This window comes from Gopherus evgoodei, chromosome 3 (genome assembly GCF_007399415.2).
Source record: "Gopherus evgoodei ecotype Sinaloan lineage chromosome 3, rGopEvg1_v1.p, whole genome shotgun sequence".
Classification (NCBI taxonomy): domain Eukaryota; kingdom Metazoa; phylum Chordata; order Testudines; family Testudinidae; genus Gopherus; species Gopherus evgoodei.
Window position 1 is genome coordinate 79,183,016 of NC_044324.1, and position 13,417 is coordinate 79,196,432.

Genomic DNA, 13,417 nt, shown 5'->3' on the forward strand with positions numbered 1-13,417 from the left:
CCTAAAGTATCAGCCACACAGTTTTGAACTTCAAAGGGTTTGATCCAAAATGTGTTGGGCCAGTTCTTGATTGGATTTATTTGTGCATCTCCAATGTTAACATTTACTCTATTCTTTAGACCTGCAATGGTCTCCTCCATTCTGACACAGGACATTTCTACTCTTCATTCAAACCCTTTCTTATAGGCTCTTTTTCCACTATGCCCAGCAACTACCTTTCAGAGTAAGAATGTGGGCACTCACCTTCCTAGTGTCAGGATATTCAATGTATTTATTAGACTACTTAAACTGGAAAGTAGATCACTCGGTCAGGGCAGAAAAAAACTGTGTACACTATTGGATCTTAATTAAATTAATTTGTAGGAAAACTGGGGCAGGGCTGGGGAAGAGAATGAAAAGACTTAAAATCTAGGATGACTTGCCTTGCTCATTTCTATATAAAATGTATAATTCTGAATATCTGAATCCAGATAAATCAGAACAAAAACAAAACAAAACAGATATTGAGGGTTCAGAGTAAATGTAAAAAGTTAGCCACACATCCCTGACAGAAGAGCATTGTTGTGACAAAACCATTTACTGATAGTGGGAACAGTAACAGAGTGTCAAACCTGTATTATTTGTTGCTCATTCTTTAACCAAAAAGTGTCTCTTGCCCACCTGCTGTTTTTCAGGCTCAGTCTGTTCAGACATATGCTAAGACCTGTCCGTCACTCTGGACTGTAGAAAGAAGTGAGTCTTCAGCTAGAAGCAGACTTGTAGGTAGAGAGTCTGGCCACAATCCCATTGCTAGCAGGGAGTCACCCCAAGTTTCATGGGAAGTCAGCGCTGAAACATGCTTCATTACCAACTCCAGCACAAGCTAAAACAGAAGACAGAGCAATTCAGATTATGTATTCAAACATGCATCAGACTACTACTACTTAGGCAGGGTTTTAACTAAGAATATACATATCTTACTTTGTTATAGATTTCATACCAAAAGATCCCAAAGCACTTCAACCAACTGAGACATATGACGCTCAGCTGCTCTTAACAGCACATAATAGTGAACAGTAAGATAGGAAGCAAATACCCATATTCAGGTAGAACATCAGGCTGACAGAACAATTTCTCCACGCTGTAATTTGGCCAGAGCTACTACTACTAACTTTTGCTTGAGAAGACACAGAATGTACATAATAAATTAACAGGCCTCATCTTAAGAGACAATGGTTCACACTGCAGAACTGGAGTAAGGAGGTTAGAACAAGCTGGATTTCCCTGCTGGGGAATTACCTAGCACACAGGTTCAGATTAAATGCCCATACCTACTGCATGCTCACATGACCTCTACTGCAACCCCAGTTTTAAGGGGAATGCCAGTGGGTAGGAAGATTGTGTCACGGAAGGCAGAGGTAGCTGAAGTGCACTGTACACTTCAGCCATTGTGTGGCATAGAAAGGCCTCTTGGGAAACCACTGCAGTATGGGTTAAATCAGTCTTCCCGGGGTACTCCAGATTACACTGGGCCAAAGAACCCCTTAGCACCCACAGAATCCAGGAAGTGTGAAAGCAGTTTAAAACTACCTTTTCTCTGCTCTCCATCAGGCTGCGACTCTTGACAGGAACAGCTCAAAATTGGGGCCTGAAACTCCCAAGAGCACAATGGTCTCCAACAGCATGCGAGGGCCCTTCACAGGACAGAGCACTGCTTTCAGAATCACCAACCTCCTCCTGGCAGCATTCCTTTCTAGGCATTTCGATATTGTTGTCCATTTGTGAAAAAACACAATACAGTTTAAGGAGAATGAAATATTTACCTTTGGTTCATCTGGGACTGCTGTGAGCGGACATATACTTCCCAGCAAGCTCTGTAAAAAACTCTTCGCTAAACCAAGGCCTCGACGCAACTGTTGTACAATTAGCGTAGCAGCATGAATCAAAGATGACAATGACAACACAGAACCTGAAAGGCACTGAATATTAATATCAGCCAGCCATTTTTGTAGAACATTCCAGATGCTTTAATTTGCCAACACCTTCCCTTCTGACCATGCTCACCTGCTAGGGGCACACACTATCATTATACAGTGCCTTGCAGCAGAGCACCCAATATTAATTAATTATGCCTTGCATCACCCCCAGGCAAGGAAGCAAATATCCCCATTTTACAAGTGGAGAAAATGAGATCAAGTTAAAGTTAAAGAGAGCATCACTAACTTAAAAATCATTTTTTCCTGTAAATGATTACAGAAAGACCTAAAATTACAGTATCTGAAAAAGTAGAGAAATGTCTATTTTTTCCTAGCTATTCAGTAGCACTCTGTACAGTCAGTCAGTCTCCCTGCCTCGGCTATATGGTCACACTCAAGTTTCCCATGGGTCTATCATGCAGCCACATGGGAAAAGATTCTTTAGAATGTTATTGTAAAAAAACACACCCTGCTTTAAATACCAGGCCTAAACTTAAAATCAAGACAATTTTTTTTAAAAGTTAAGATGGTTGTGTCATTTTAAGTGACTCGGCAAGGGTCAAACATCAAGTGGCAGAGCTGGGAATAGAAACCAACTTTCCAGATTCCCAGTTCTTCTCTTTCAGATGATCTCTTTCCACAGAGCTACCCAGTGAGAGGAATTTTTCCATGCTAACTGAATTAATCCCAGCCTGGACAGAATGTAAATATAACTCATTCTTTATTAAATTATACTTATAGTTCTTATAAAAGACTTCACTGACAAAGAGATAGATGTGTTGCAGACATGACATACTGCTCATGCAGAAGAAATTTTAAAGGAGTACAAAGGACCAACACACCACTTTAGCCTTTACCATCAGGCTTGAGTGATACAAGAGCCTTGTGCAAGTCTTTTCTACTGTATTGACTTTCAACCAGAATAAGTTTATTGTCATTCACAATCTACCTTCCCTCCCAGCTAACCCTCCATCCCAATCGGTAGACTCTTGCACAATTCATATTAATGTAAAGAGAAATCATAAGTGTGTGTTGAGTTCTCTTGAGCTTTATAATTCACACCTAGTCCTTGAAGAGTAGAAATGAAAGAAAAAACCTAATTATACTAAAAGCATCTGCCTCTCTACTTTAACTGGACATAATGCACATTAGAGGGACCAAAATACTCCAGTCTTAACATTCAGTGCCAAATCTAGAGCCGCACAAGATATATAATGCCCAGATAGGGAGTATTTACCAAACTGTTAAGAGGGCTTGTCTCACCTGCTATAGTTTCTTTAGTTTCTGAATGTACAGCCATGAGTGCATCACATACACTATCTCCCAGTAAGCCCAGTCCATGCAGCAACACTTTCATGTCCAGATTGTCCAATAAATTCCCATCACTTTCCCCAGGAATGTAAATCTCAATCCCACGGTTCCTCATGGCTCTGGATATTTCCCCATGAAAAGGATCCATTGAAAGGAAAAGCCTATTAAATATGCATAACAGATTAATAAAATAATTAAGATCTCACTTTAGAACCACTAAGTTTGCTCTGCAGAGAATGCCACAGCAAATACAATAACCAATTAAATCATGCTAATAAAAGGTTAAATACTGAGGAAAGAGAGGATACCTCCCTTCCAGAGTTCTCAGAGATACGTGATCCCTATCTGTATTCCACAGTGGGTATGCATGCATTCCACGTGCCTGAAACTGGAAGATTCTTGCTAGTAGTATCCATTGGTCAGTACCCGTGCGCTCTCTATTTCTACTATGAAGTCAAAGAGTCATAGACTTTAATGCCAGAAAGGATCATCAAGATCATCTAGTCTGACCTCCTGCACATTGCAGGCCACAGAACCTCACCCATCCTTACAGCACGCCTGTAATAGACCCATAACCTTTGTCTGTTTTACTGAAGTCTTCAAATCATTATTTAAGACTGAGGTATAAGAAGAAGTGCGCAGACCACCTATCTTTCAAGTTTCTTCTCTACTATGCTCCAAAGCATAGGGGAAGAAGGGCTGGTAGTAGAATATAGACAGGGATGTCTCATCTCGAGAAACTCTGGTTATGGAAAGTAGGTAACCTCTCTTTCTTCTTCGAGTGCTGGTCCCTATGGGTATTTCATTGTGGAGGACTGTCAAAACAGGACTCATGAAGGAGGAGGGTAAAGGATGCATCAGTTGAGCAGGCATGCACAAGGGCATAGTGAAGGTATGAATGGAACTCCACGTGGCTGCTTGGCATATGTAAACAAGAGGTACTCCCCAAAGTGAAGCTGACGGAGTGGGAGCACACATGATGTGGCAGAGGAATCTCAGACAACTAATAACAGAGAAAGACACAACCCAAAATCCACTTAGTCTTTGCGATGAGCTTGCTCTCTCAGGCATTCTGCCAAGGCAACCAAGAATCTGAGCGAATTCCTAAAGGTTTTTTTTCTCTTTGAAGATGGAATGGACTCTCTGTTCCTCCTTAGTAGTGTGAGGCTTAGGAAAATACATAAGGTTATGTACTGATTTACATGCAGGTTGGAGACTACTTTGGGGACAAATTTAGGGTGGAGTCATGAAGAAACCGTATCTTTATGGAATACAATGTAATGTTTCCTCATGACTCCACCCTAGTTCCACATACTAGGGTGGGGTGAGGTAATATCTTTTATTGAACCAGCTGCCTTCAAGCTCTGTGTGGTTTGAAATTCTCTCTCTCACCAACAGAAGCTGGTCCAAAAAAAAGATATTACCTCACCCACTTTGGTGCCCAAGTGGACTTTTCTACAATTACGCAGATTTCTAATGCTGTTAGGATTGTAAGCAAGGATGAAGTCAATGACATTACCTCCTGATGAGATTTCCCTGCCAGGAAGAAGGGGAAGCAGTGAGGTGGAGAGGAAAACCCCCAAAGGGGAAAAACAGACTCCCGACCCTAACTATACTAAAAATCTAATAAGATATGCTTTTGAACTATTTACAAGTAAAGTTGAAAGAAGAGTTTTGAGGACACTGGAGTGTTCCATCTCACACCATGCAGCGGTAAGAAGGAATTGGAGAAGTGGCCAGTCTGTACTGTACCTTATAGCTTTGGTTCAGAATATGAGGAGACACAGTACTTAGGTATGGACCAAACAGACATTACTAACAAGAATCTTCTGGTCTCAGGCGTATGTATACCCACACTGGGCCAGCACTCAATGAACTTACTTGAGCAGATTCCCATTGAACTCAGTGTGAGTTCAGTTTATGTAAGTTCACCTTAGCATTAGGACACAAATTTATGTTAACTTCCCTTTAAAGTTATTTGGATCAATTATATAAAGCACCCTCTGCCTCTATTCTGCCTTTCTATTTTGACAAAAAGAGGTGTTACACCCATTCAGCAAAGACCCCAAAACACAGGCAAATCCTCCTGTGGTCATATGTAATTTAGATTTACTAAAATAATTCAAGTTTTATCCTTTTAAAATGACTAAAGGTTTCCCACCCCCACCCTCTAACCAGACTTTTTTGCTGCAGAAGGCTATTTAGATGTGAAGAGATTTTGGAGGACAGTAGAAAACCATTCAATTGTAACAATGCTGGGGGTGCTTTGTGCCTTTAGAGTATTTAAATTGCCACCACCAGAGTAATTTGTTTCTCAATCAAATCCCAACAAACCTATAAAGTAAAGAAATGGAGCACCTGAAATTCGGATGAGGGGCAATAGTAGGGGTAGTGCCATCTATCACACCTCTCTCACTCATGGTAAGGACTCCCCCAGGTTCGAGTAGCGCATTTAAGCGGTCCAGCACTGATGGACTACATTCAAAAGAAAGTTTACATGAGTTTCAAGTCATCTTTCATCATCAATCCCACCATTAATCAAAATACAATAAATTCAAAAATGAAGATCTGAAGTGATAAATCAAAGCAGTTGGAAAAGGACACAGTATCTAGTTACTAAAAGTTATCAGATAAAAATTTTCTAAAGCTGAAAAAGTTAATGAAAGACTGAAGGCCCAAGTGAACAAGGGAGGTAGACAGAGGCTTATTAATTGAAGAAATTAAATTACTGGATGCTCTTACTTGCAGAAGTTGACATTGTCCATTAAAAGCCAGTCCCCAGACTGCAGCCTGAATCAACATTCCATCAACCCATTCAAAAGTGCCATGACTGTTATCATCCACAGACTGAACAAGCTGCAGCCTGAAATGTCGAAATTCTTCCATCAGTCTCGAAAACTCTGAAACAGAACACATCTTGTAATCACTGCTTCTATTACTGGCCGAGACAGCCTTCATTTCCAGTGGAGTGACAAGCTAGTAAGTTTACTGAGTAAACTAAACGAGTCACTGCTGGAGTTCACATTTCCTCCACATTAGAGGACTATGCAATTTAGGTCCTTATGCAACGGGATCCATATGCCCAAGATCTATATGGATACAGGGTCTTGCTAGGGTAGATACAATTGCAAGATTTGGAACTTAGAGTCTACTACATCTAACACAGGAGTCGGGGTTGATAGATACTAATGGTGCATTTTTACTAAATGCTGAAAAAGGCAGTTGACAGGATTTAATCAGAAATGCATCACCCTCCTGAAATTGATGAAAATGTGTTCACTTTATATTCTAGACATTAACTTTAAGACCAAACAACCCAAGTTCCCCTCTTCAGAGGGGCAAGACAAGGATGCCAACTATATCCATAACTACTTCCTTCTTTAGCTGGAAATTCACCCATTGGAATTGGAAAAGACAGTGGTAAAAATCTGTGGAGAGGAATATGCAATAAAATAATCTTATATGCAACAATATTCTACTATTAAAATCAAAATGCTGATATCAATACATCTGTTATCAAATATCTCTCAAGTTGGCCTTGTAATTGGTTATAAAGTTGAACTGGGATGATTTACTATTCTCAATTTAATCCAGCAGTTCCCTTTCCTTCCATTTGTTTGTTACATGCATATATTTTGCATTCCATGAACTCTGCACAGGCACAGGAGTCCACCCACATCAAACTCACTGAAGTTCTGGGGTTCTCGATTATAAACTCTTCCAGGCATGAGGGTCTCTCATTACATATTTGTAAAATATCCAGTACAAGACAACCCTGATTTTGGCTGCTGCGCAGTACCGTAGTACATTTGTATAATAAAATAAATTTGATGAAACCACCAATAAAGAACCATTCAAAAAGATGAACCGAGTGTTCCAAATGCAGAGTTTCATAGTAGCTTCAGAAATAATCAATGAAAAACCAGGAATCATTCTCAATATTTCATTAGCTCTATACCTCACCACAGAGGCATCTGTACCTGGAATATTTAATTTTCAGTGCTTTGATTTCAAATAAGCTCTGTACATACCTGCTTTTGAGTAAGAGTTTATTTTGCTGTTTAGTCGCTGGATAAGTGCAAGTATTCCCTCTAGTTTGTTCACCAGTTCAGTTGTGACATTTCTACTTCCTTCACCCAGAGATTTGGGTTTAAAGTTAAGGATGAAACTGCTCCAAGCACGCAACACAACTTCAGCATCATCTGGACAGATTTCAGTCAGAAGCAGACTGTCCCTTATTAGTGTCCTCACAGCACTCTCCACTTTCTCTAGTAGGCACTGCCATGGCCGAATGACATCAACCTGCAACATTAAGCAGTTACGATATCCAGGCAGCCATAGTACATAGATTCTATTCAGTGCTTTAACTCTAATGCCACAACTACTATATATAGTTGGATAAACTACCTCCAACCCCCAACATTTACCTGTTCAAATCCACCTAAGAGTTCAGTTGTATCCATAGCACTGTTCATTGCCATAACCTTTAATCGATGACCTGTCAGATGGGCCAGAAGTTCAATAAGGCTGGTCTTCCCAACAGCTGCAGGACCCACCAATATGATCATCCAGCCCATATGCACACATTTCATTATGGACTCAAGGGACTGCAGGGAATGATGTAAAAGAGACAGACGTCTGCATGGGGGAGGAATATAGCTGCCACGAGCGAGAACTGAGTAGCCGATCTAAAAAGAATGAATAAAAACATGCAAGTATGTTGATGGGGAGGGATGGAGGCAAGGGAAGAGAAAATGGGAGCTCAAGTTTAGGGTGATAAAAAAAAATCATCTGTTTTTAATTTCTCTTACCTGAACATTATAAGGAGTGATGAGAAACTGTCTGGATCCCCTATATGGATTAGAATTCTGACCAAAAATGTCCTTGAATATGGAAATGACCTAAAATAGCCAAAAGAAAGGGTAAAAAGATGAATCAGCCTAGATTTCTACAGTGTGGGAATTATGTTTTATTTCCATAGAAATTTTCACTGTGAGCTACCCCAAAGCACTTTACCAACCTATTCACGGATTATCTAAAGGGATCATTTCCAACAATGAAATGCTGTAACTGTTTAGCAGCACACAACAATTCCACAAGTCCTTCAGACTTAGCAAATCATGGCTTCCTATCACAGAACATGGAACACAATTTTATACTACCAGTACCTCTTTTCTTTAACTGAGTACAGGCAAAAAAGCCAGTCAGTAAAGCTTCTGATATAGCATATAGAAAGAGACAATGCAGATCAAGGAAAGGGGAAAGAATGAAACACAAGGGAAAAATAACTAAGCAGCCATTTGGCACAAAAGTTTAGTCTTATGATTTGATACATTTTCAGTCTAGGTTGTTCGGTTATTTTTGTTTAAACTGTAATGAGGAAAATGAAAGGAGTATTAGGTGATACATGAGAGCAGGAGGCGTCTGAGTGGTGTAAAGCTAACCAAAATAAATTGAGTTTTAGGGGAGACTTAAAGTAAGAAAGTGAGTTTGCTTGGCATACCAAACAAGGGAGACTGTTTCAAGCCTGGGGAGTGGCATGAAGAAAGGCATTGTCAAGTGGGAGAAGACATAGGGTTCAATAAAGCCAAAGAAGCTGGCAGAATATAGTACAGAAGGGTGGTGGTAGGTGGTGACAAAATGTAAATACAGGTGACACTGTACAACACATTCACATTACAGATAATGGGCTTGAAGGATGCAGAAACGAAACAGAAAGCCAGTGGGGGAAAAAACAACCACCTTACAACATTAACAATGCAGATCACACTACTCACCCTCCCTCCTACAGCTGTCAACCAACTGATACTCAATTCCTGGATCCTTCCACACACCATTACTAATTCTCTTCCCCAGCTCACAACCCTCGGTCCCCATCCACTCATGAAGTTCAGGTCATTCCATAAAAACATTTAAGGTATTTTTTGCTGAAATATTGATATTTAATAGATGACCTGAGAAATGTTTTATATTGTTTTGCCCTTGTAAAAGTATTTTGCTGCTGTCAGTAGCAGAGAATTAAGGGTGGCAATGCCATACCACTCTTACTTCTGTGCTGTTGCTGGCAGTAGCGCTGCCTTCAGAGCTGGGTGTCCATATATGTACTTGTATGGTTGGAGTGAGAGGTATAAACAACGACAGACACAAAGGAGGGTGTGTGAGATACGTTTGAGAACCATTGTCTTACATGAATAGCTTTAGAAACAAATGTATTTCAAAAGGAAATTAGGAAAAGGTACACGACGGATGTCTAAAGATTTTCTTTTGTGTGCAACAGTAATTTCTACATGAAAACTGTCAAATATCATTGTATTTACATAGGCATTACTGGGAACATGTTGTAACAATCAAGGGACAGGGAGCGAGGATGTACAGCTCACCTTCTCTTTGTCTTCTCTGGTTCTCATTCTTTCACCATAGACCAAAAATACATGTTGGCCTGGATCATAGCATCCTGGTGACTGGTCAACAAGTATCAGCTGACACCAGCGGAAAAGATCACGCAGGTTAAATTCCCATGGTCCTCCTTTCTGTCCCCACTTCTTTAGAGCCATAACCTCTTGATCAATCTGGAGAAAGCAGCAGTTCAAAATCTTTTTACTTCACTCACATATGCAGTCATCTTAAAAATATTTTTAAAAGCCAAGTGGACCTGTGCCATTAGGCTCTGCTCCCCTGACGTAGAGAACATTGCCAATAGGAGTTAAGAGCCCTGCTCACTTCACTGTTGCTGTCAGGAGCCATCTGGTGTCTCTTGCCCCCAGATTCAAACCACACAAAATGAAGGTGGCCTCATCTCCTAATGCCCTAAAATCTTAGTCATTGCATGAACTCACATTTCTTTTGCAATCTGCCAATATCCTTTCAGTGAGATTCCACCACATAATAATTCTATAAGGCATATAATTAGGCATAGAAGGATTAAATTTGAATAGGTAATGTCAGTAAACATTGATTTAACTGTACACACACAAACTGACAAAAAAGTATTTCCATCAATAATACAAAATGTACAGCTAGGCAAAGAAGGAAAAATGCTGCTTGAGAACTTACGAGTTTGATTTAAGGATATTTACTCTGTATATTTTGATATGTGATATTGACAATTTGTGTTTTAATGGTTATAAAGGTTTAACTTTCTGAATCACAACATTTACTGACATTTACTAATTATTGTGTAACCAATCAACCTCCCAATAAATTCTTTCAACTGTGAAAAACTGATAAAAATAAACATGGTTAAAATGTGTAATTCTGTGCAACTGAACATTTAAATTGATAAAAATGGAAAAAGTGCTTAAAATAAACATCAATATTGTCTGTTGAAATTATAAAAAAAATTGAATTCAGCGAAGCCCACATATAATATGTATTCTTTTATCGCTTCATACATTTCTTGGCTTTAAAGGTCAGCTATTTTATCTTCCCACCACACACACACACAGAGTTACAAAAGAAAAGCCATTTCAGATAAAATTCTTTCAGTGGTCTTTATCACAATGCCAAGTTTAGTAGAACTGATAGCTTGAAGAGTAGATGTGCTCCTTCCCCCCAGTCTCCTCAGATATGGCCAAACCAGGATAACTATCTATCTGTTTTAGAAGCAACTCTATAAGCATGCCAAAAATGATCTTTGTCTGTAGATCAGTCCAACCACAATGACTCACTAGAGGGGATTTTTCTGCAATAAAAGTCTTTGAAATTAGACTTATTTGAATTAAACTTTTAAAATGTACTGTGGATTTAGAAAAAGTAAGTTTGAAAAGGTTTAGGACACAGGCCTTAAGCCCTAAGCAGAGCACTTCTATGTTTTGAGGCACCATAAATTAGAAGCTATTGATTGCCTGTTAAAGTATACTAAATTTTGGTTCTCTCTGTATCTATTGCTAGAAAGAATTTATCCATTATGATCTTCTCTTTTGATTGCAACTGATCATCCCCCAAATATACTAAAAATACCCTGTATTCCCACAAAAGCCTCTACTGCTCAAAATACTTTTTTCCTAGATTACAGCCCCTTTCACAGCATCCTATGACAGATAGACAGACAGACAGAGACATCTCTTATAGAACTGAAAGGTCATCAAGTCCAGCCCCCTGCCTTTACTAGCCTGCGGGGGAAGGAGAGCTCAGTGGTTTGAGCATTGGCCAGGGTTGTGAGTTCAGTCCTTGAGGGAGCCGCTTAAGGATCTGGGGCAAAATCAGTACTTGGTCCTCCTAGTGAAGGCAGGAGACTGGACTCATTGATCTTTCAGGGTCTCTTCCAGTTCTGTGAGATAAATAATATATGGAGATATACCTATGATAAATAACTTAGTCAAGTCCAGAAACAGGAACGTAACTCAGTTTTGTAAAAACAAAGCTTTGGTTTTCCCTAATGTTTCTAGAATAGCCCACTCTCAGTGAAAACAATTATTTTTCAAATTCACCTGTCAACATTGTCACCCCAAAACTACTTTGTATACTTTTTTTTAAAATGTCTCTCACATGTTCTGCCTACCTCAGACAACAGATTTCATCAGTACAAATCCGAATAGTAAACATATTTTACCTTGTTATTGAAAGCAACCATTTTAGCAATAATATTTTTGTCGATGGCAGGAAACAAGGTATTCCCAATGAACTCCATATCTGCAGCTGAAAGTGGATCAACATATACCTGCAGGACCAAGAACACATGGGGGAATTTATGTAGTGTGGATGTGGGTTTCATCACGAGAAGGACACAAAAATGAACCATAGGCATAGCCTGAAATGAATGCATGACTTGCCTGTGTAAATCTATTAAGAAAGGACTTGGGCAGCCCCTTTCTTCCACCTCCTTGTCTGTAGGGATTCTGGCATCCAAAGATCTTCGTCTTCTTATGTTGCACATGAAAACTCATCCCTAATTCTGGGATGTAAATCTCCGCTCGGTGGTCAAAGCAGGCATTTAGTCCTTCTAATACAGACTGGGAAGCCAGGTTCAACTATTCGAAAAAAGAAATAAGATAAAATAATGCTGTTCAAAAGTAGCACTCCACTTTAGCAAGCTGTAATTTAAACACAAATGTGATTCAACTTTCCTTGCCTGTCCAAAACACCGTCATACATGACTATCCACAGCTAACAAATCCCACATTATGGCACTGCACTAGTGGTAAGATAAGGTTTTTCTGTTCTATTTAAATTCTTCTACCATGCCCTCACCAAGGTATCTGAGCATCATTGTATTATAAATGTCTATTTTCAAGCATTCATTTTTACTTTTGAACTATTTTCATGCTACTCGTAAATCCACAGATTAAATGTTTTATCAGGTTAATAAAGCCAGTTGAGATATTTATGTTACACAAATGCTTAAAAATTGTGTTTTTCGCACAACAGAGGAAATTAGGGTGCTTTGTGTTTTTGTTAAATACAAAATAGCTAAAAAGACAATTTCTTTTCAAAACTTCATACTTAGTATAACTGTAGTCCAGGTCTCCATGAGGAATGCATATGTTGCTACATTTTTTTAAAGAAATAACTTGCATTCAGAGTTTAAGGGTAACATTTGCAAGAGTGCTTAAGCGACTTAAGAGCCTAAATCCATTTTTAAAAGTGACTGCAGACTTTTAGGAGCTTATCTCTCACTGAAAGTCAGGGGAATTAGGAGCCTAAGTCTCATTTTCAAAGATGATTCACGCACTTCCAAGCATGTAATTTAGCTGGTTGTGAAAATTTTACCCTAAACACCCATAAATCACCACTTCTCTTTTCCTAAATATTCCCATTTTATTGGTGTGCCAGTCTTGCAAATCACCTCATCTAACACAATCCAGTGTCCATCCTTTAATGCTGCAAGCAGGGGTCCATCACGCCAGGCAAATTCTCCTCCCTTTCCACCTTCCACAGGCAAGTCTGTCCCAAATAAATCTGTCACATCCTTGGAGAAGTAGAGGAAGAAAGCAAAGATTTACAAACTACATAACAGGTTACCAGATTTCAAGCTTGCTTTGATTTTTCTTATTTTTTAAAAGCTAAGATCTATGTATGCATTTAAAATCAATGAGAGTTACAAGAAGATATTCTACATCTTTGGGACTTCAGTCACCAAATACAGTAAGCAAAACAATGCAAGAACATGAACGCCAGCCTCTAACAAAGGCTATGACTACCCTAGAGATCTT

At 39.3% G+C, this 13,417-nt stretch overlaps 1 protein-coding gene across 1 annotated transcript in view; it reads right to left on the reverse strand.

The window, feature by feature from the left end:
• Positions 1–13,417, reverse strand: part of MDN1 (midasin AAA ATPase 1) — a 173,557-nt gene that overhangs the window by 67,015 nt on the left and 93,125 nt on the right. Inside the window, 16 exon segments of the mRNA XM_030558327.1 lie at positions 661–694; positions 697–862; positions 980–1,031; positions 1,803–1,870; positions 1,872–1,948; positions 3,219–3,427; positions 5,625–5,741; positions 6,009–6,056; positions 6,058–6,166; positions 7,298–7,568; positions 7,694–7,954; positions 8,078–8,167; positions 9,647–9,835; positions 11,818–11,925; positions 12,038–12,235; positions 13,051–13,173. Of these exon segments, the coding sequence (XP_030414187.1) occupies positions 661–694; positions 697–862; positions 980–1,031; positions 1,803–1,870; positions 1,872–1,948; positions 3,219–3,427; positions 5,625–5,741; positions 6,009–6,056; positions 6,058–6,166; positions 7,298–7,568; positions 7,694–7,954; positions 8,078–8,167; positions 9,647–9,835; positions 11,818–11,925; positions 12,038–12,235; positions 13,051–13,173 (2,120 nt within the window).